The 19,443-nt window shown below is 49.5% G+C and overlaps 5 protein-coding genes across 5 annotated transcripts; 2 read left to right on the top strand and 3 right to left on the bottom strand.

The window, feature by feature from the left end:
- Positions 1-1,653: 1,653 nt before the first annotated feature.
- GIQ15_06050 (leucine Rich Repeat domain-containing protein) lies at positions 1,654-4,243 on the bottom strand (the record flags this gene model as incomplete). The annotated part of the gene is made up of 2 exons (XM_033553467.1): positions 1,654-4,146; positions 4,202-4,243. The coding sequence occupies 2 exons, from the start codon at positions 4,241-4,243 to the stop codon at positions 1,654-1,656; spliced, it is 2,535 nt and encodes an 844-aa protein (XP_033404611.1).
- Positions 4,244-10,290: 6,047 nt separating this feature from the next.
- On the top strand, positions 10,291-12,547 carry GIQ15_06051 (lipase 5; the record flags this gene model as incomplete). The annotated part of the gene is made up of 2 exons (XM_033553468.1): positions 10,291-11,760; positions 11,822-12,547. The coding sequence occupies 2 exons, from the start codon at positions 10,291-10,293 to the stop codon at positions 12,545-12,547; spliced, it is 2,196 nt and encodes a 731-aa protein (XP_033404612.1).
- A 526-nt stretch (positions 12,548-13,073) lies between these two features.
- GIQ15_06052 (uncharacterized protein) lies at positions 13,074-16,457 on the bottom strand (the record flags this gene model as incomplete). Its single annotated transcript, XM_033553469.1, has 5 exons — positions 13,074-13,930; positions 13,996-14,205; positions 14,274-15,153; positions 15,208-16,237; positions 16,294-16,457. 5 exons carry the CDS (start codon positions 16,455-16,457, stop codon positions 13,074-13,076), a joined length of 3,141 nt encoding a protein of 1,046 aa, XP_033404613.1.
- An 856-nt stretch (positions 16,458-17,313) lies between these two features.
- Positions 17,314-18,051, top strand: GIQ15_06053 (NADP-dependent alcohol dehydrogenase 6; the record flags this gene model as incomplete). Its single annotated transcript, XM_033553470.1, has 1 exon — positions 17,314-18,051. The coding sequence occupies one exon, from the start codon at positions 17,314-17,316 to the stop codon at positions 18,049-18,051; it is 738 nt and encodes a 245-aa protein (XP_033404614.1).
- A 433-nt stretch (positions 18,052-18,484) lies between these two features.
- On the bottom strand, positions 18,485-19,201 carry GIQ15_06054 (uncharacterized protein; the record flags this gene model as incomplete). Its single annotated transcript, XM_033553471.1, has 1 exon — positions 18,485-19,201. One exon carries the CDS (start codon positions 19,199-19,201, stop codon positions 18,485-18,487), a length of 717 nt encoding a protein of 238 aa, XP_033404615.1.
- Positions 19,202-19,443: the final 242 nt, after the last annotated feature.

The following is a 19,443-nucleotide window of genomic DNA, read 5'->3' on the forward strand; positions in this document are numbered from 1 at the left end:
AGTGTTTCCTGATCGTAGTTCACCGTTTGGCCCGTTTTCTAGTGACGGGGCAAGGGACTCGACACCGGCGCCTGACGAGTGAATTCTGCGGCACAGCACAAGAGTTAGAGCCCAGCTGCGAGCACCCGCTTGAGTCTGGATAGGGCGGAAGGAAAGAGTGTGGTGGTGAATAGAGCGTCCGGCACGAACCAGGGCAGTGTACGATGAGAGGTCAGCAAGTCTTTCCCGTCGCTATCGTGGTGTATCCAGGGCGTTGTTGTGGCTCCCCTGCAGTGTTGATGCGAGAGTGGAAAATTTTCGTTTCAGCAACGCGCAACGGACGAGTGGCGTGACGGAGAGGGTTTGATAAGCGGGCAGGAGATCTGGATGCAAGCGGGAGCGTAGTTCTCGGTGCAGACAGGCTGGTGATGCGAGCGCTGGGCTGGCGGGCGAGCTGGAGATGTCGATGTTGATGCTCGAGATGGAGGCGGAGGATGGAGGATGAGATGGAGGTGGTGGACAAGGCCGGTTTGGGGTTGGCGGCAAGCTAGGGCCATCTCGCTCAACCATAACCATAACATAACATCACGATACAATATACAATATACGATATTATCTACGATATCTACGACATTTTAGTCTTGCGATAGAGGATTACTTTAGTCATAGAGGGACGTGCTGATCAACGAACAGAACAATAAATTTTGGTGTACCTTAACCCATCCGGAAGCATAACCAGCCAAATCGAACTAACAAAAGCAAGCAGAAATAAGAAAAAAAACGCAAGAACCACGCTATGCAAACGCCAAACCAAAGGAGAAAAGATCAAAAAAAATCGAAAAAGATCGAAAAAGATCAAAAACATGCCACCCAATATAGTACAATCGGTCTAAGGTGGATATCTAGGGATATTCGGTATACCTCCTCCGACATACCCGACTGTAGGCAGCTCACAGCTTGTTCATTAGTGCAGAAGGGAAGCGCAAAAAACAAGGCAGCAGCAGCAGAGAGATGAGAGGTATTAGCGGAACGGCAGAAGGGGAGAGGGTGAGAAGATCAGGCAAAAAATAATATGTAAGAGAAATCAAGAACACGCAATCTCGGTCTCAGTCTTGGTGAAAGATATCCAGATAACTCCGTAAGAAAGAACCCATAAGCATGCATCCGAGAAAACGGGGAAAACGAAAAAGCACAAAGTGGTATAAGATATAAACAGGCAGAACGGGCAGCAAAACAATAACGCAATATGTAAACAAAGAACAGCAATAACGACAAACGACGCATCATTCAAATATTCCGTAACGAGAGGATAGATTAGGCCTTTGCCCATCTCGTCTCAGCTGAGACGACGCTCGACTGGCTTCGAGCGGAAAACACAAAACGTGCTTTTCCTCTTCATCGTTGTCTTCTTCGTCCCCTTTCCCTTTCAAGAAAAATAAAATATCCTTTTCTATATCCGAAAAGATAAACCGTACATAGATAGGTATGAAATGGTCGTCCCCTGGTTTCGTTTCACCTCCAAGAGGTGGCTTTCTGTCGAGAATATAAACGTGTATTGCCTCCCAATTTGATTAAGATTAATACAGTGAATGACCGGATTCGTAAATGATGAAGTATCTTTTTTTTATTTTGAGAATTTTTCGACCGGGAAGTATGAGGTATGTGAGAGTTGGATTAGCCAAGTGCGGGACCACCAGTGGCGATGATCTGGCTGCTTGTCCGGGCCATCGGGGGCGGAGGCCGGATAGGATTGGTGGTGGAATGGAAGTCGGTAGTTGGAGAGTGGAGGTTGATGTTCTTCGTGCTATTGGCCCAGTTATCATCACCCAGGACCGTTAACCAGTTTGTCCCGACCTCGTGTTTCAACGCCTCGAGCCGTTGGCGGTAAATGTCACCGCTGACGTCCCAGTCGATGCCGTCGATGGCAGGGAGTAGGGTTCGGTTCTTTGGCGGGTCGACGTCGGTGGTTGTTGTTGTGGTGGTGGTTGCGGTTGGTTTCAAAGGTTCAGTTGGTTTCAAGGGTTCAGGGGCAGGAGGTACCGCGGTTACTGTGGTCGGGGATACTGGTTCTGGCTCTTCGTACGCTGGCTGATGGTTGGCTTTGGGCTTCGGGTGATCAACAAACGGGTCAGACGCAGGGTGGCCTACCACGGCGTTGTCGGGCAGCTTGTTCTCTACCACCGAAGGGGTAGAGGCTTCGGCGTCGTTGGTGAGGTTGATAACTCGTTTTCTATGCGGTTTCTTGCGTCGAGGAGATGCCACGTCTGCTGGAGCACGAGGCTTTACAACATGGGTCTCTGGAGATAACAGCTGGACATCAACAGCGGTCGCGCTGGTATCTGCCTGTGTATCAGCAACATCCTGTTCAAACTTTCGAATGACGGGTGCTGCTTCGGGTTCTGCAGCTCGCTCCACAAGCTGCTTCCTCTCCGAGTACGAAGGTCCGGTATTATCGATGAAGATATCCTCTGGGTATCCGGGAGTCTGGCGGAACAAGTTAAAGATGGTGACCCGATGTCCAGCATGCGATTTGGTAAAGGGGTTTCCGGAGATCCAGATTTCGCGGATATACGGAATAGCAGTCAGACGGGCTATCTCAACCGGGTCTGTGATGGCATTGTCTCTCAGGTCGAGACGTTCCAGCGAAAGCAGGCGCTCAACACCGGCAATCGACCGGAGTCTGTTCCCTCGGAGGTTCAGAGACGTGATGGCAGGCAACGGGCTTCTTGACAGAGAGTGTAGGGAATCTATCATACAGTGGGATAGATTTAGTGACCTCAGGGCCACTAGAGAGGCAAGGCTGTCGGGAACTTCAGTAAAGAGATTCCACGATAGGTCTAGGGAGTGCAAGGTATTGGCTACTGGCGCGAGGCTAGCTACACTAACACTTGTTAAGGAGTTATCCGTCAGGTTGAGATGTCTAAGGAACCGCCATTTGAAGGGACTCAATGGGACGCTACCGCCAGCCATCATATTAGAGATGCCACGGTCACGATAAACGGTGGAAGACTCGCTAGAGTCAGAGCTACCAGAACCGGATCTCTTCATTTTCGAGGACGAGCCTCGAGGGTGTGGGTGATGGTGGTGATGGCGGTGGCTGGATCCTGGTTTGTTTGAGCTCGTGGGTCGGCTGGGGGAGATGCTTCCGGCACGGCCATGCTTCCTCCTTCCACCTTCCGAGGAGTCACCTCTGAGCATGGACGAGCTTCCCTTGGGACTGGCACTGGTTCCAAACACGGGTTCAGCAATGGGGGATCCTGGGGCCGAAATGAACTTCCCGAGCTCTGGGGTACCTGAGCTGCCGTTAGACGGCCATCCGAGGACGGGCGAGGGCTGAGACTTGGAGGACCTACGTCTGCGCTTATCAATGTCATCTAGTACGATGCCAGTGAGCAAGTCACCGATGTCCTCGAGCTGGGCACGCTTGAGAGTAAGGGATCTCAGCTGCTCGGCCAGACGGTCCCAGCCGAAGAAAGACCGGAAGTCTACATCGATGATCTCCAGGGCACTGAGGTTCTTAAAGGAGTGCAAGGGCACAGCGGTATCAAACGGGAACTCCTCGTAGCCACTGATCAACCTGGCTCTGTGGTCAGGCGCCAGTCTCAAACAAGGGATCTTGGTGAAGGCAGAATATAGGTATTTGAGGTCAGCTTCCAGGGCTGCCTTGGCCTTGTCTGACTTTGAAACGGAATCCCTGGATCCAAGGCCAAAGGAGGACCAAAATGAGCTCATGGTAGACATGACGCTGCGGACACTGGATACGGAGTGTATCGAGTCTCTGTCCCCTCCCGCGCCTCCGGCACCCCTCGGCCGTTGCGGTTTACTCAAAAACGACACATATGCCGAGGACGATTCGGTATTGATATTCTCCAGGCGGATGTTCAGCGGTCCAACGGGTACGGACAGGTCCTCGAAGCGGGAGAGGAGGTAGAAGAGGTGGTGGGGGGTCAGGGTAAGCCTGGCGGGCCGGACACTGTGTGATGTCAGGCTCAGCGATCCAAGGGAGAGGGCGGCAGCGAGCGTAGAGGCAGCAGAGGCGCGGCCGGAGGAGCCATGGGCGGCCGAGTTCGATTGCGAGGAGGTCAGGTCGACGCTTCTCGACTGTCTTCTCATCTGCATCGCGTTGGCGAGGGCTTTCTCGTGCGTGCGGACGAATCTAGCGAGACTCTGCTGACCGTTAGATAGTGAAAAAAACGTGTTTGTTTGCCAACGGGGAGGTTACCTTGATGAAGAGCTGGCCATCTTCAGTGTTTAGTTTCTCCATCTTATCGAATTAGACGCTGTCCTCGTAAGCCAGGTCAAGCAGTGGAAGGACTTCCAGTGGTTCACGTAGATATGAGAGGGTAGAGAGGCATATTTGCTTCACTCCCAGGGGCCTGTGTAGAGAAGCAGTGTCCAGCCAGGCACACGAGACACGGACAGGCAGAGATAAAATGAGAAGGGAGAAGAAGGGAGAAGCTGGAGCTGGAGAGTACAATATATGGTGGTTATGTTTACGAGGGTGTTGTGGCGAGGTGGTTCAGGGTGACCAGCTGGTGGTTTTCATGTGCAGGTTAAGGTCACCGGGACGAACCCAGGAGTGAAGGAACCACGCTTGCAGACCAGACGACGACAGGCAACACTGACACTGGATAGGCAACTGGACAGGCAATTAGCAGCACTGGAAATGAGCAGCACTGGCAATGAGCAGCAAAATGGCGATGAATAGCAAAAGGCAGAGAATCGCAAAATAAACACAACCAATTCTACCTGATCCGACGATGACGACGAGGAGGACGACGACCGATGACTGACAACCGACGAACCGATGACGAGAAGAGACAGACCAGACAGACCAGAGACCAAGATAGCAAGACAGCAAGACAGTCAGTCCTGAGAGACAGGAAGAGCAAAATGCATGTCGGCGAACGCGCGCAATATGAAGGGATCGTGGGACGGGCGTGGGCGCTGCAGCGGCGCTCTCATTGGGGGGAGCCAGGGGCAGCCCCTAGCGGACAGGCATGGGCCGCCCCAAGAGCGCGCTAGGCTTAGCTGAACTCTAGTTAAAGCCCTAGCTAAAGCCTAGTTAAAGCCTAGTTAAAGCCCCTAGCCAGTTGTAGGCTAGGGGCGCCCTCCCGATAAGCCCGTGGGGCGCCGGGCGAGCTAGGGGGGAGAGCGCAAGAGGCAGAAGGAAAAACACAGCTGAAGGGGGTCACCGTCTGCGTCCTGCCTGCATGCGCCTCGAAATTTACTGCCTACGGGCATGGGATGGAGAGGCGCTTGTCACGGTCGATACGACGCTGATTCGGCCTGCTTGCGATCTGGCTGGTATACATGGTATAGGGAGATCGGTTCATGATACGGATGGGTCGTCCTATACGTGCATTCAGACGTTGCTTTTTCCTCTCTCGACTCTCTCAACTTGCATGAATGCAACTACCAAGCTTGTCACAGTGGGCCGCCTGTCTACAGTCTACAGTGATAGCGGCTCTGTTCGATCCAGGAGACCGGAGATGGACGATTCAGCCAATTTCCTGGCGGATATCTGCGTCGACCAGTTGCCATCGCCATCGCGGTACAATAACGTAAACATGGGACGATTGCCTCCCCCTGATGACCACCCCGGTACATGGAAGATTTAAGCACATCCATGGTCACGACGGTTTCACTGCCGCCCACAACTGCAGCATCCAATGGCAGCTCGATCCGGCCACGCTTGCTGGCTCGTTGGCTTTTGAACCTCTCAGATAAGAGTCCACGGTCGGCCGCTGACTCGCTTATATAGCCTGCCCGCAGCAAACAGGGTGTTATGCATCCTTTATACATGCATACAATCCATTGTGCCGATGCGCCTTCAATACGCGCAACCGATAAGAGCCATTGTTATCTCGAGGCTTTTAAGTACAGGCTACCGTCTACTTCTATCCCCAGATCTCGTCCATGGTACCGAGTACAGAAAGTAGAGGACTATCGGGGGATACGATCCGGATTCGACAGAGATGACCGTCCTACCCATCGGCTACATCTCCACAAGCCTCGTGCAATCGTCTCCATCCTCATCAACTTGGTACATACGGCCCCTCTTCCATCTTGGTCGTCCGGTACTGGTACTGGGTGGTGTATCGAGGTTGGATATACGGATATTGTACCAACCAGTCGACAGGCAGACGGCGGACAATTGAATGCATGAAAAAGCACAACCATGCACTCGCACATCAGCTTCACCGCTTTCGTACCTCGTTCAGCACGCCACATGCATCCTGTCCGACTTGCTTTTTCCTCTTTCGCGTCTCTCTCTCTCTCTCTCTCTCCTGTGCTCGCTGCGATCCTGCTCTGGTTCCAGGCATCATGGCGCACCGATTTAAAAGATACGCGGTACTGCATGTGAAGGAGCAGTGATCATGAGAAAGGTGACGTTGGAGAACGGGTCCGGTATTCCTAGCGCATCCCTTCTAACATATCAAATTCTTTCGTTAACAAGGTAACTCCACCCATGGCTCCATCTTAGCACCCGCCATCCAGCTAGTTTTTTTTTTTTTTTTTTTCCTTTCACCTTGGTGCTGATTAAATATGATATCAACAAATGGGCCTGCAGTTTGAGGCCCTTTTGACTTTTTTTTCCGGCAACTTGCCCGAGCTCGGATTTCTATGCGCTTCTATCATAAAATGGTGAACTATAGGCAGGGGTCGTGCACTTTACTTTGCAGCGCCCTTCGATGCATCGGAGGTCGATCTTCTGCGAACGGATATACGGAGGACGTACGGGGTATATATTTACTTCTTCACGACTACTGAATGACCGTGAGATGGAGTGTGTGCGCCCATGGTCCTGATCTAGTGCTCAAAGCAGCACCTCGACCGACCCAAAGTGAAGATATCAGATTTGATGGCCGCGGGTATCTTCCGCGATGTCTGCTCCACCGGGGACGGAGCATTCTGCAATTACCATAATGTAATGCGATTTGAACACGAGATAAGTATCTATATTCCTCATCGCAACGGTGATCCCCTACAACATCCCACGCAGAGAAAAAGTCGCCATCACAACGCACCAACCACAAGCAGAACCAGTTCCAAATCGCTATTTCAGTCTCCAGGATCATCAACCTCTTACGTTGCGAGATGCCTATCAATGACCACAGCCAAGAACCGTTTCTTTTTTAACCTCTGCTCAGGTTGCTCGGCGCATCGAGGCGTCAGCCTATGAGAACAGCGGCCGCCACCGTCAAGCACGCCAGAATATAAACGGAACCACTTTGGCCAAAGGTTAGTTTTTATCTATCCGATCAGAGAATCAAATCACCAAGCAGTACCAGCAGCAGTACCAGCAGCAGTACCAGCAACAGCCACAGGGAAGGCTGAGAAGTACATGATGTAGGGCAGATGATTTCGATGTCTTAGAGTTTCTCTAACGTGATGTGATTTGTTTTATGATCACCAACCACTTCCAGATGGCGCGATCTGGCAACATACCTGAACGAGCTATCTTCCTTGACCTCTCGTTCAGAGCGTTTGGGTCTCCTGATCTCGTTACCGCCAGTTCCACTCACACCTCACATGGTAGGGCATGACGGCGGGTTGGCTAATTATATATATCGAGTGACGGCGGGCGGCCGATGATGTAACGACTCGTGGTAGATTCCAAGTCCTGCCCGTACTCAATCCCAACTCTCCATTGGCCTCAGGCTCTCCTGGTCTCCATTCAGCCTTATCTTCTTGTCCTCGGGGCCTCATTGCTTTTGCGTACTGCTACAGGATACTGACCTGACTGCCTTGTGAATATCGCCATGTGCTTGACTGCTCAATCATGCAGACGTCGACCCTTGGTTCAGCAATCCCAAGGAATAGTCCTGATCGTCGAAACATCCTTATCCCGGTTCAGCAATCAACACGGATATTTTGCACCAGAATTCGAAATGGGGGTCTCCTTTTGTTTCGCGTCTCTACCCCACCATGAAGCTTGAATAGGAGGTATATCTCATGTATACGGCGTACTCTCTCTACCCCGCGGAAACAGATGAAACGACGATGAAATTGATCAAGATCTCGACCTCTTATCACCATTCTCTAGCCTCCGTTCGACCATATTCTGGCTCTTCAATGGAGTACCCCTGAACCAAATCACTGGTATGTACTCCGTACCTCTACATCGAACTTTCGTCACAAGTTCACGTTCTTCGACGGCTCCTGGACATGCTCCGATCAAACAGCTTCACTATCCCGTCTTTGAGCACCTTCACGGATATTAGCCCAAGACACGGCAAGATAAAAGACGCCTCCCCCCCTCCTCTCCCCGCGTATCAATTTAACCCTTGTTACAGGACGAACGGGCTACGCTTGCGGCTATAGCGCTAGGGAAGCCATCGGTAACGCCCCCCAGCATACGGAGTAGAGATTGTCATACTGATTTTCACAACTATCGACCGTCAACCACACTTATCCATGACCTCCGTAGTTAAACATATCGCGCGAAAGAAGATATAATCCGCATTGATCGACCCTGTTAGCGACCAGGATGGCGAAACGTCATCGTCCGTCGTGAAAGGGAGGGGTGCAACCCCCCTAGTCATTCTTCGGATGGGGGGTGTCTCCACGGAAACGCTCTACCTTCAAGCCTCCCGGCGGAGCGGGCTCGCTTTTCTTCTAACAACTCTATGCATAAAACGGGGGCTATATCATGGTTGTTAAGACCTCCCACATCGCCGTTACCGACAGAGAGGGATCAACGGACGGACCCCCTCCCCCTTCGCCTCTTGGCCTTGAACAATTCTCTGGTATCTCTCCCGCTGTACGGACTACTCTTAGCTTAAGACGGGTCGATGATGAGATATTTACCCTCGATCTCCTTTTATATGCTCAACGGGAGGAGATAAAAGGTAAACAGCTGAAACAAAAGTAAAGAAAATCGTCGCACGGGCCGTCTGTTTCTTTTCATCTTGTCAGGGGGTTTGTCTGTGCCCTGTAAAGTACAGAGTAGCCTTCGAGGGTTAGCCTTGTAAGCTATAGCGTATAGAGGTTCCCGAGACGGTAAGCGGTCGGTGGTACGAGTTAGTTTTCTGCATACTCCGTACATATATATCTATATTGGAACTCCGTAGGATTCACCCTCATGCTTATAAACCTGCATATAACTTGCTCACTACTGCAGCATTCATGCAAGTGTTAAAATGGCTATATTGCCCTCGGCACACAATATGTGTGGAGGACCCCTGCTTGAAGCATGCTATGTATCTCGAAAAAAAGTCGGTTCGATCATCGTGTTGTTCACAGGGACTTGGATAGGTACGGAGTACGGAGTATATGCTGTGCTCTTCCCTCTAGAGGGGGTGGGGGTCAGTGAACGAAGTCCCGCGTGACAGTTCATGCTTTTCATACCATATTGCGTAGTCCCTATATATCCTTTCCGTGGAGGATGTGTAATGGGACGCGACATACGTGATACGTATGTCGCAAGATATATACATGACCTGCTGTGTACGCAGTACATACAAGGGCATTTTTCTCGGCTGCATCGGGGAAGCTAGGCTCATAGCCCGACGCCTTCGCCTTCATGCCAAGATGGATATAGAGTCGAAGCGTCTTATTCCGATCATGGTAACTATACTACCCCGCGGACGGACCTCCATACCAGAGGCTATCGCGGTTAATGGGTGCACTTGGACCTCGAAGCCATCAACCAAGGGTGACGCAGAGGGATGAACGTCGGCTGGAGGAACCATGGCGCAGGGCTGGTTCAAGATCACCTGCCGCGTGGTCACACAGGAACTTGGGTTCGATATGCGAAAAATGGCGGCCTTCATCCCACACACCATCGCGACGGAGGCTCATTTTTCAGCATGTTTAGCCTCTGGCTGATACGAGTTCGCTTAGAAAGGTGCAGCCTCAACTCTCACCTCCGCACTACCGCATCGACTGAAGCTGCGATATATACCGAGTACCGAGTAGCGTTATCGTGCATCAGTGACTTCTCACCGTTCTATTGTTATCTTATCGCTTCTGGGGCTGCCGTTGATTCGCTTGTTTTTTTGTCTTTGGGTTGGCGGCGGTGTTTAATGCGAGGGACGGTGGGAAAACTTTCATATATAAAAGTGGATGGAGCAAAGATAAAAAAAGAGGTCGATCAGATAAGCAACTGATGACATAAGCCGATGATGTAATATCTTACTCATCCATGACGTCTTGTATTCTGGCAACCTTAGACATCACATCACCGTCGCTTCTATCCAGCTTCTGCTAGATAGTTCTTTCATCAATCCATCTCTTAGCACAAGGAGCGGCTAATGATAATGGTTCTCTGCGCGCGGAGTAATTCCCGCCGTAGTGATTGGAGCCATGTCGCCATCCGCAAATCCACAGCCGAACGGACTCCCACGTCGGCTCGATGCCGATGACGAGGCATCAGCCGAACCGTATGGCCTTCCGGATTTCAGGAGAAAGTTCATCAGTTCTGAGCACCTGCAGCAATTTAAAAAGGCCCTCGATGCGCCCGAGGCGCTGTCCCTCACCGCCGTGAACGATTGGCGACCCATCAACCAACGAGTCCGAAGGCTTAACAATGGCCGTAAATCGAGACGTCGACGAAAAGACGAAACCCGAGAAGGATTCGTTTACGCATTGCTGAAATGGCCGTTCCTAATATCTGTTCTGACGTGGATAGCCGTGTTGAGCTTCTGTTATCTACTCACCCGTGTCTATATACTCATCTATGAGAACCTGTTTTCCTGGAAGGGAAAAAGACGCAGACTTCGAAAGGAACTTCGAGCTACAGAGGACTATGAAAGGTGGCGAGATGCTGCGAAGGAATTGGACAAGTACTTGGGAAATGATGCCTGGAAGGAAGACGACGAATACGCCTATTACAATCATGTAACAGTCAACGCCGTCGTTGCACAGTTGCAGGACTTGAGGATCAGGGTCCAGAATGCCACAAACGAAGGCCGCAGTCCGGATCGAGCTCATGCTATGGAAGAGCTTCGCGCTCTGCTGGAAGCATGCATTAAAAATAACTTCGCTGGCGTGGAGAACCCACGCCTATACAGTGAAACATACTACGGGACAAAGCACTTGGTTCAGCAATTTATCAACGAAGCAGAGGCATCCCTGAAGCTTCTGATTGAGAATGGTGGACTATCAAATCATGATAAAGCACTTTTTTTCAAACATCTGGACACAAATTTTGGTCGAACGGCGTTGTGTCTATCTGGGGGCGCCACATTTTCCTACTACCACTTCGGCGTAGTTAGAGCCCTTCTAGATAACGACGTGTTACCTGATGTCATATCTGGCACGTCTGGAGGCGCCTTAATTGCCGCTTTGGTTGCCACGAGAACAGATTCTGAGCTGAAGAAGTTACTCGTTCCAGCTCTGGCACACAAGATCAAAGCCTGTCGTGATGGGTTCTCCACCTGGGTAAGACGATGGTGGCTCACAGGGGCCAGGTTCGATACCATGGATTGGGCAGAACAGTGTAGTTGGTTTTGCCGGGGCTCGACCACATTTCAAGAAGCATATGAGAGAACAGGTCGGATTTTAAACGTGTCTTGCGTACCGTCGGATCCGCATTCCCCTACCATCCTAGCAAACTACTTGACCTCCCCCAATTGTGTAATCTGGAGTGCTGTTATTGCATCTGCAGCAGTTCCCGGAATTTTGAACCCGGTTGTTCTCATGATGAAAAAACCAGATGGCACTCTATCGCCGTACTCCTTTGGCCACAAATGGAAAGATGGCAGTCTTCGTACAGATGTACCCCTGAAAGCACTGGATATTCACTTCAATGCTACATTCCCCATAGTTTCTCAGGTAAGCAACATGTCTAACCGCCTTTTGTTATGGTTAATATTTTACTAATGAAATTATATAGGTTAATCCACATATCAGCCTCTTCTCATTCAGTACCCGTGGCAGTGTTGGCCGTCCGGTAACTCACCGAAAGGGTAGAGGTTGGCGTGGTGGCTTCCTTGGCTCTGCCATCGAACAGTTTATCAAGCTTGACCTTACGAAATGGCTAAAGGTTCTCAGGCGCCTTGAGCTGCTCCCTCGCCCTCTGGGTCAGGACTGGAGCGAGGTCTGGCTCCAGCGATTTGGCGGCACCATCACCATATGGCCAAAATCAGTATTATCTGATTTCTACTATATTCTATCAGACCCCACCCCTGAGCGTTTGGCTCATATGCTACACGAAGGCCAATCCAGTACCTTCCCAGCGCTTCAGTTCATCATGAATCGAATGAAGCTAGAGAAGGCTATACGCGAAGGCTTCTTAAAATATACATCCACTGACGGGAGCCCAGACCCGATAGACTCTGTCCGTCGCAGGCGAGTACTTACACGATCACAGTCAGAGCGAGCTATCGGAGCGGTGATTCATGGCGAACAGACCGTCGACTTACTAAGTGATCATAGTGGAAATGGGACTTATACATCTGACGAACAAGAAATAACGGACGATAATTACGACATGCGTCCAGAACCAATAGGCTCCCCATTAAATCGCCGCAATAGCGGTATTTTGGAAGAGCTAAGGCGGCAATCTGCTGTGTTCTTCGATGACGACGATGACGATGATACTGCAACTGTAAGCGAGTGATTGACCGCGAACATGCAACACGTTACACCAGGTCACCGGCTGCAATGATCGACCGGCCAGATTAAACCTTTTTCACTTATCACCAAACCTTGCTCTAGGTTGGTCGGTCTGTGTTTATGTTTAACTTTGCGTCGACACGTAGTAATTTCTTATTTCCTGGCTACTACATCCAGTAAAGTTTTGGATTGCATCTTTTTTTTCGGTTAGATGGCAAATGGGGCTGGAGCTCACTTGGTATTGCATCTCCTTATTAATTTGAGTAACACCATTGGTTTCTTTTTGGATAGAAGAAGCATTTATTGAGATAAATGGCAGGATTATCTAGGAAATAATCTAATTCCTAGGTGATCGGCAGATATTCATTAATTTGTGCATGATATTCATTTGTGTACATTTTTGCCCCTTGTAGTAGTACATATATAGAACAACATAGCATCCCAACACTTGCTTCATAGTGAAAGAATGCAATATGATATGCGTCTATGCCACCCAAAGAGGCGGCTCCCCCGGCACCTAAACACTATAATCAAATCACAAGGCATCGCTCCGTAACCCTTTTAGCCATTTCCTTTTCGCCTGACTGTAAATAAAGACATTGCAATGCGTATGCCGCTTGTCGAGAGAAATCTTCTAACCAGACCTCGCCCCGCTGGTTAGCTCCTGGTATGCCACCAACCTGACTGGGTTCCTGGACCTTTTGTCGCTCCAATTCAATCTCTTCCCCTAGTTCTAGGCATTTATGGTAGCCTTCAACAGCCAAGTGACTTATCCCTAGCAGCTGCCAAACTCGGGCAAAGTTGAATTCTACCTCTTGTTTTTCTTGTATTATCGAGCTTTGCGAACGAACGCGCCGATATTCCTGCATAAACGATAGCCCTTCCATGACAAGATAGTGCCTATTGTCTGACTGCCGCTTCAGAGAATGATGAATATAGCTAAGCCCAATGGATAGTAGAATAGCTGGATTCTCTGGGTCAAGTGCATATGCACGGAAGAAATAGTTTAGAGCGTTTGTGAAACTGTTTCCAGCATAAAGGATGTGCCCGTACAACACCAACAAGGCTACATCCATTTCCTCAGCAGGTACAAGTTCACCCTCAGCATCTTTTGTAGTGAGACTTGCACGTTCTTGGAATATAGACTCGCGGGGCCGTTTGAATGGAGATGTGGGATCCGGAGGAAGGGAATAGTCAATTGCTTTGACTTGTCGAAGCATAAACTTCATGCTAGGCGATGAATGGAATAATGACCTCTGAGGGTTACCGCAGACCCTGCTTAGGATCACGAAGAGCCGATACACGTCGGTGACGAACTGGTACTCTTTCATAAACCATCGTGCGATGTTAGATAGCCCTTCTTCGTCCTTAAGCCGGAGAGCACAAGCTATAATAGAGAAAAACAATTAGAGATGTGCACCCACCATAGTAAGAAATGGGTTTGCTACTCACCGAACCAGCAGACGTGGATTTGGCATGTACTCGGTTTAGAATGATACCATATACTTGCATCAGCTGCTGCGCCCAAGGCATCATATGCCTCACCGCCTTGGCCCTGACCAGATAGTACGAGGGCGAACTCAAGAAATATATCCAACCATGCATCGAAAGGTATGCCGTGATAGTCATTGGGAATAGAATTGATATCAACGTCAGGAGTTCCTGTATAGCTTGTTAGTGATCTATAACAAGCAATATGAGGAATTAGATGTTAAATAGATAATACATACCCATGTTAGCCTGGATGCGGTCAGAGATCTCCTGTAGCTCGTCCAGGAGCGTTGTTGACTTCAATCTCCCGGCCTTGCGCTGTGCTTCTCTAGAATATCCTAAAAACGTCATATTCTTTTGTAGTGGGAAAAACACTCGATTAGATCGAAAGTCCCATATTAAAGCGTAGGCAATGTCAAGCCAGTCTTCCGTAGCAGCTTTTTGTCCTTCCCGCATATATGGCTGCAATTCTAACAGCTTCGTGTATAGATACCGCGCATTTTCGCCGTCCGGTTGCAGCGAGGCTCTTTCAGCCCCTCTCCGCTCCCTTGGTAAGTTAGTGGCGGAGGACGCGATAAAGCCAATGGGGGCACCTGCTTCCGCGGAAGCATAGTTTTCAGTTATTGGAAACAGAGAGTTATCATGAGCAGATAGATTCCCTGTTCCATGAACCCCCTGCTCCGCGGTCCGAAAATAACTTGCTAGTTGCCCTATGTTTGGCCCAAATCTCGGCTTTCGGCGTGACATCGCTTCCTCTCGACCAATATCCGCCGCCTCCGTCACATACTTAAGAGCTTGTTCTGTCATGCCTATCTTCTCATAAAACCTAGCCAATTTAGTCCGTGCCTCTATATTCGTTTTGTCATATTCAGCCACTGTTAGATAGCATCTCTCAGCTTCTTCTTCATTTCCGCAGGCGTCATAGCACTCGGCCATGGCCAAGAAAAGGCTGGTATTCGCAAAGTGTTGGACATGTTGGAGGGGAATGTAAAATCGAAGGGCGTCCTCATACAGTTGGGCGTCCTTAATAGCATCAGCCGCTTCTCTGAAAAGGTCGCCATAATCGAACAGCTTTGCACCGAGTGAATTATCTTCTGGCTCTAGCCAATGGAAATGGAACTAGGGTCAATATTAGCTGCATGCTTGACACTTTAATTTAGAGAATATATATACCAGCGCTTCGTCCTTATACCCCATTTTCAGACGGTAAACCCCAAGCTTTATCCGTAGTTCAAGTGGCAGTCCGATTCCATACGATTCCACGGGGTATTGGCCTTGGACAAACCAGGGCGTTGTGGTCCGTCGTGGGTAGTCCTCTGCGTCCCACTCACGATCATCGTCAATCAAATCCCAGCCGGAATCTCCCTTACGCCCCAATAGCCACCTAGCTAACGCTTTTAGGGACGATATGCCCTGCTGATAGTCGTGGTCGTATGAGAACAGCTCGACATATATGTTCACATCCGACCAATTGAACTCTTCAACTTCGTCCAAGCTGAGATTCATGTAATGCGATATACACTTCTCATATTGAGATTTAGCTTTCCCTATGTCCCCTAGTTCTATGTAAAGCGCAGCAAGGGGTCGAAGTGCACTCGTGTTATGAGGTAGGGCTTCAAGAATTTTTTCATATTCTTGTGCAGCCTTGCCCTTATAGCCTAGTTCTTCATTTATTGCAGCTCGCTCAAAGCGCAGGTCATATCGCTTTTGATCGATATCAATCACGCGGCTGTAGCAATAAAGAACATCATCCAAAGCGGCGGCTCGGTCCTCGTCAGCTCTCTCTAAGATTAGGTTAGCAACCTCGAGCCAGACTTCTGGATTTCTTCGGGTATGAGCTCCTGTAAACAATGCAAATAATGCCTTCTTTTTTTGGCCCTGAGCTAGGAAAATCTCCGAAAGTAATACATGAGCTTGAAAAATCTCAGGGTTTAGACGAATAGCCTGTTTCACCAGCATAAGAGCACGGTCGTAATCTGCGTCAATGAAAGCAGAGGTAGCTTCGGACTGTAAATTTTTGAACTCCGGGCTCGGTTCCACTGGCTTTAGGGGCCCGCGCTTGGGACCTCTGTTTGCCACAGCATCATCATCATCGTATCTATGGGAAGAATAGCGTGATTTCTTCCCTTTGCGTGCAATCCTCGACATAAAAGCATCATCATCGTAGAATTGATTGTCGTCGTCATCAAGCATATGCTCTTCGCTGTATCGGCGGTTAGCATGGGGGTTATTGGTGAGCGTGCATAGTGTATGACTTACGGTGAGTCTTCTTCAGAAGATGGAGATGAAACAGCCGCCTCAGAGCCTAGGTAGGCCCGACTCGATTCTCCCGTCTGTTCAAGATGAGAGGATCCATCATCGTTTGTATCATTCTCTAATGATATATCATTCGACCACCCAGCTAATGCTGCGCCCCTCTCCATTAAAACCGGACGTTAGGATTTGGTATTTGTGTCAATAGCACAGGCGCTATTGAAAGCATATGCGGTACAGCGCCGAAAAGACGAAGCATCTATATCCCGTTGTGCAGGTCGAGAGTATGGAGTATGGAAAGGGCAATATCAAACAACGCACGGGCTTTAACGTTCGTTGCTTACGTCATATATATGCTTAGTCAGTAAATATAAGGTTCAATCTCAACCTCGGCAAAAAATGCGACTTCTTAGCAAAATGCGATCAACCTGCTTCGTTCTCCACGGCAGAGGCGACCTGTAGCAAGACTTTGTGCTTGCTGGGTCTGATCCCCATATATACGGAGTGTATATATAAGCTTACCTTTCCCCGGTCTTACTACTAAGCAGGTCTCTTTCCAGATTTTCTACCACTCTACGTTCGTTTCTTGAGACACAAGAATATCTCGCTCTTAAGATCACTCGTTGGCTGTTTCAATCGCCACCTTTACTGGAAGCAGGAATAATGCAAGATATCACCTTTAAAGGCTGGGTTAGCACGTCGGCGACCTCCTCTTTGACATATACTGCCTACGAGCCCAAGAGTTTTACTGGAACTGATGTTGATATTGCCATATCTCACTGTGGTATATGTGGCTCGGACATTCATACCTTACGCTCTGGATGGGGGCCAACGAATTATCCTTGTGTAGTTGGACACGAGATAATAGGGCATATTATCCGAATTGGCTCAGAAGTAGCTAAGCTCAATTCCCCTTCCAAAGAGTTAAAGGTCGGGGATCGAGTTGGTGTCGGTGCGCAGTCAGGGTCTTGCCTTCGCGTGGATTGCGAGGAGTGTTCGTCTGGCTTAGACAACTATTGCCAGCGTATGGTTGGGACATACAACGGTAAATACCCTGACGGAAGCAAATCATACGGTGGTTATGCCGATTACTGGAGAGGCCCTGCGTGGTTTGTCTTTAAAATCCCAGATGGCCTTCCCAGCGCGATTGCAGCGCCTTTGCTGTGTGGGGGTACAACTGTTTTCTCACCGTTGCGTCGGGGCGGCGCCGGGCCGGGGAAGTCTGTTGGTATCATTGGGATTGGAGGTTTAGGCCATATGGGGCTCCTTTTCGCCAAAGCTATGAAATGCGACAAAGTTGTTGCTATATCACGGACCAGCTCCAAAAAATCAGATGCATTGAATGGGTTGGGAGCGGATGTTTTTATTGCCACAGATGAAGAAAAGAACTGGGCAAAGGCACACTCACGGACTCTCGACTTGATTATCTGCACGGTTTCGTCCGGGAACATGCCCATTGAAAATTACCTCCGCCTGCTTAAACGTGGTGGTGAGTTTATTCAGGTCGGCGCGCCAGAGGATCCTTTCCCGGCATTTAGAGTCGGGGTAATGATGGGGAAAGGGCTGAAGGTTGGTGCGTCGGCTATTGGCTCCACGGAAGAGATCAGGGCTATGCTTGAGCTTGCAAACGAGCAAAGGGTGCTTCCTTGGGTACAAGAGCGGCCGATGGACAATGTGAATCAAGCATTGGTGGATATGCATGAGGGCAAGGCAAGATATCGATATGTTTTGGTTAACAAGGTTGAAGGTAACACAAAGCTTTAATCAATGGCTACTTCCACCCTGTGTTTATCCGCAGCTATCTAGGTATAGGATTTGAGATACATAGACCTTATATGGCGAGTAGATAATCAATTTCATGCACAAAAAATAACGCAAAAGACTGTTGGGCCTCAGAAACTCTTAACTTCAATTCCTTGTCAAATGGGAGAGGAAATAGACAGCCCTGTCTAAGAGAGAAGGGAAGAAGACAGGAAGGGAAATATATGTATATGATATTGTTTTGTGTTGATATGAACTTTCCCTGGGTTGGCTGCAGTACATGGAGTAGTAACGATCCAATACATTTTCTCTCCTATGCATTGGGGCAAGCCAAACTATTGTATGAACACCAAAGTTAAGCATTGAGAATGAATAACTTCCCACCGGAACCCCCTGAGGAAAAAAGGGTATATGCAGCAAAATTTTGCAAGGCTATCTAGCCTCCTCCACCGCCGCCGCCTCCTCCTCCTCGGGCATGCTTCCTGCGCTGTAGTCTTTCGAGTAAGGTCATACCAGTGAGCAGGAACATCAGATCAAATTCGGGGCCGTAGTTCTTGTTAAGCTGAAACTTCCCCTGTTTCTTGATGCTCTTTATGCCGTTGGTAGAATATATTCCCAGCAGCTCGCCAGTCTGTTCGTCGACTAGCTTGAAATTCGATTCGCTAAATTTGTTTGGAACAGAGCCTTCGACCCCGATGCTGCGTGTTCTCTTCCAGAGGAATCCTCTTCTCGCGTCGTCTACTGTGGTTTCGAATCGGTACTTAGAGTGGTCCTTGCTCTCCTTTTTCAAATCTTCCCACACCATTTTAAGCGGCTCTGCTGGATCTCCGAGACCGATTTTTGACTGCGAGGAAAACTTGAGGAAGTTTGCGATCCCTACGACGGGACCTCCCCTCTCGCCGACGTGGAATGTTATCTCTGGCTTCCCAGGAGTAAATGTGGATGCCCTGACATAATAGAGAGTGGCCTTGTCGTCGGACTGGGAAATCCTGTAATTTGTGAACGATGTAGTACTATATACGTTGAAGATGCGGTGGCCATCGTCTGGGCCTAAATCGCCGGGTGCTGAAAGCTGGGTATCAACAGAGGCTGCCTCCGATGCGTGATCGTGAGACTTGGATGACTCGGCGTTTGGTTGTTTGGCGGACGCCATCTTTGCTCAAACGGTAGGTTTTCACCCGATATCCACGCAACGAGGAAATGGCAAGCTGCTCAAGATCAATCAAAGGAAAGGCGGGCCATGGCCTTTTATATCTCAGCTGCTTGAAGATGGGGCTGAATGATTAGCATCTAGTCTGATGCTGGCCCCCCCACCGACTAGTTAGTTACTTTTGAACAGATAATATACGACAAGCACCCGTTGCGCAGCCAAGAGAGCACGAGTCCAATTATATG

The sequence above is a fragment of the Arthroderma uncinatum genome (genome assembly GCF_011692745.1).
Source record: "Arthroderma uncinatum strain CBS 119779 chromosome Unknown scaffold4, whole genome shotgun sequence".
NCBI classification, from domain to species: domain Eukaryota; kingdom Fungi; phylum Ascomycota; class Eurotiomycetes; order Onygenales; family Arthrodermataceae; genus Arthroderma; species Arthroderma uncinatum.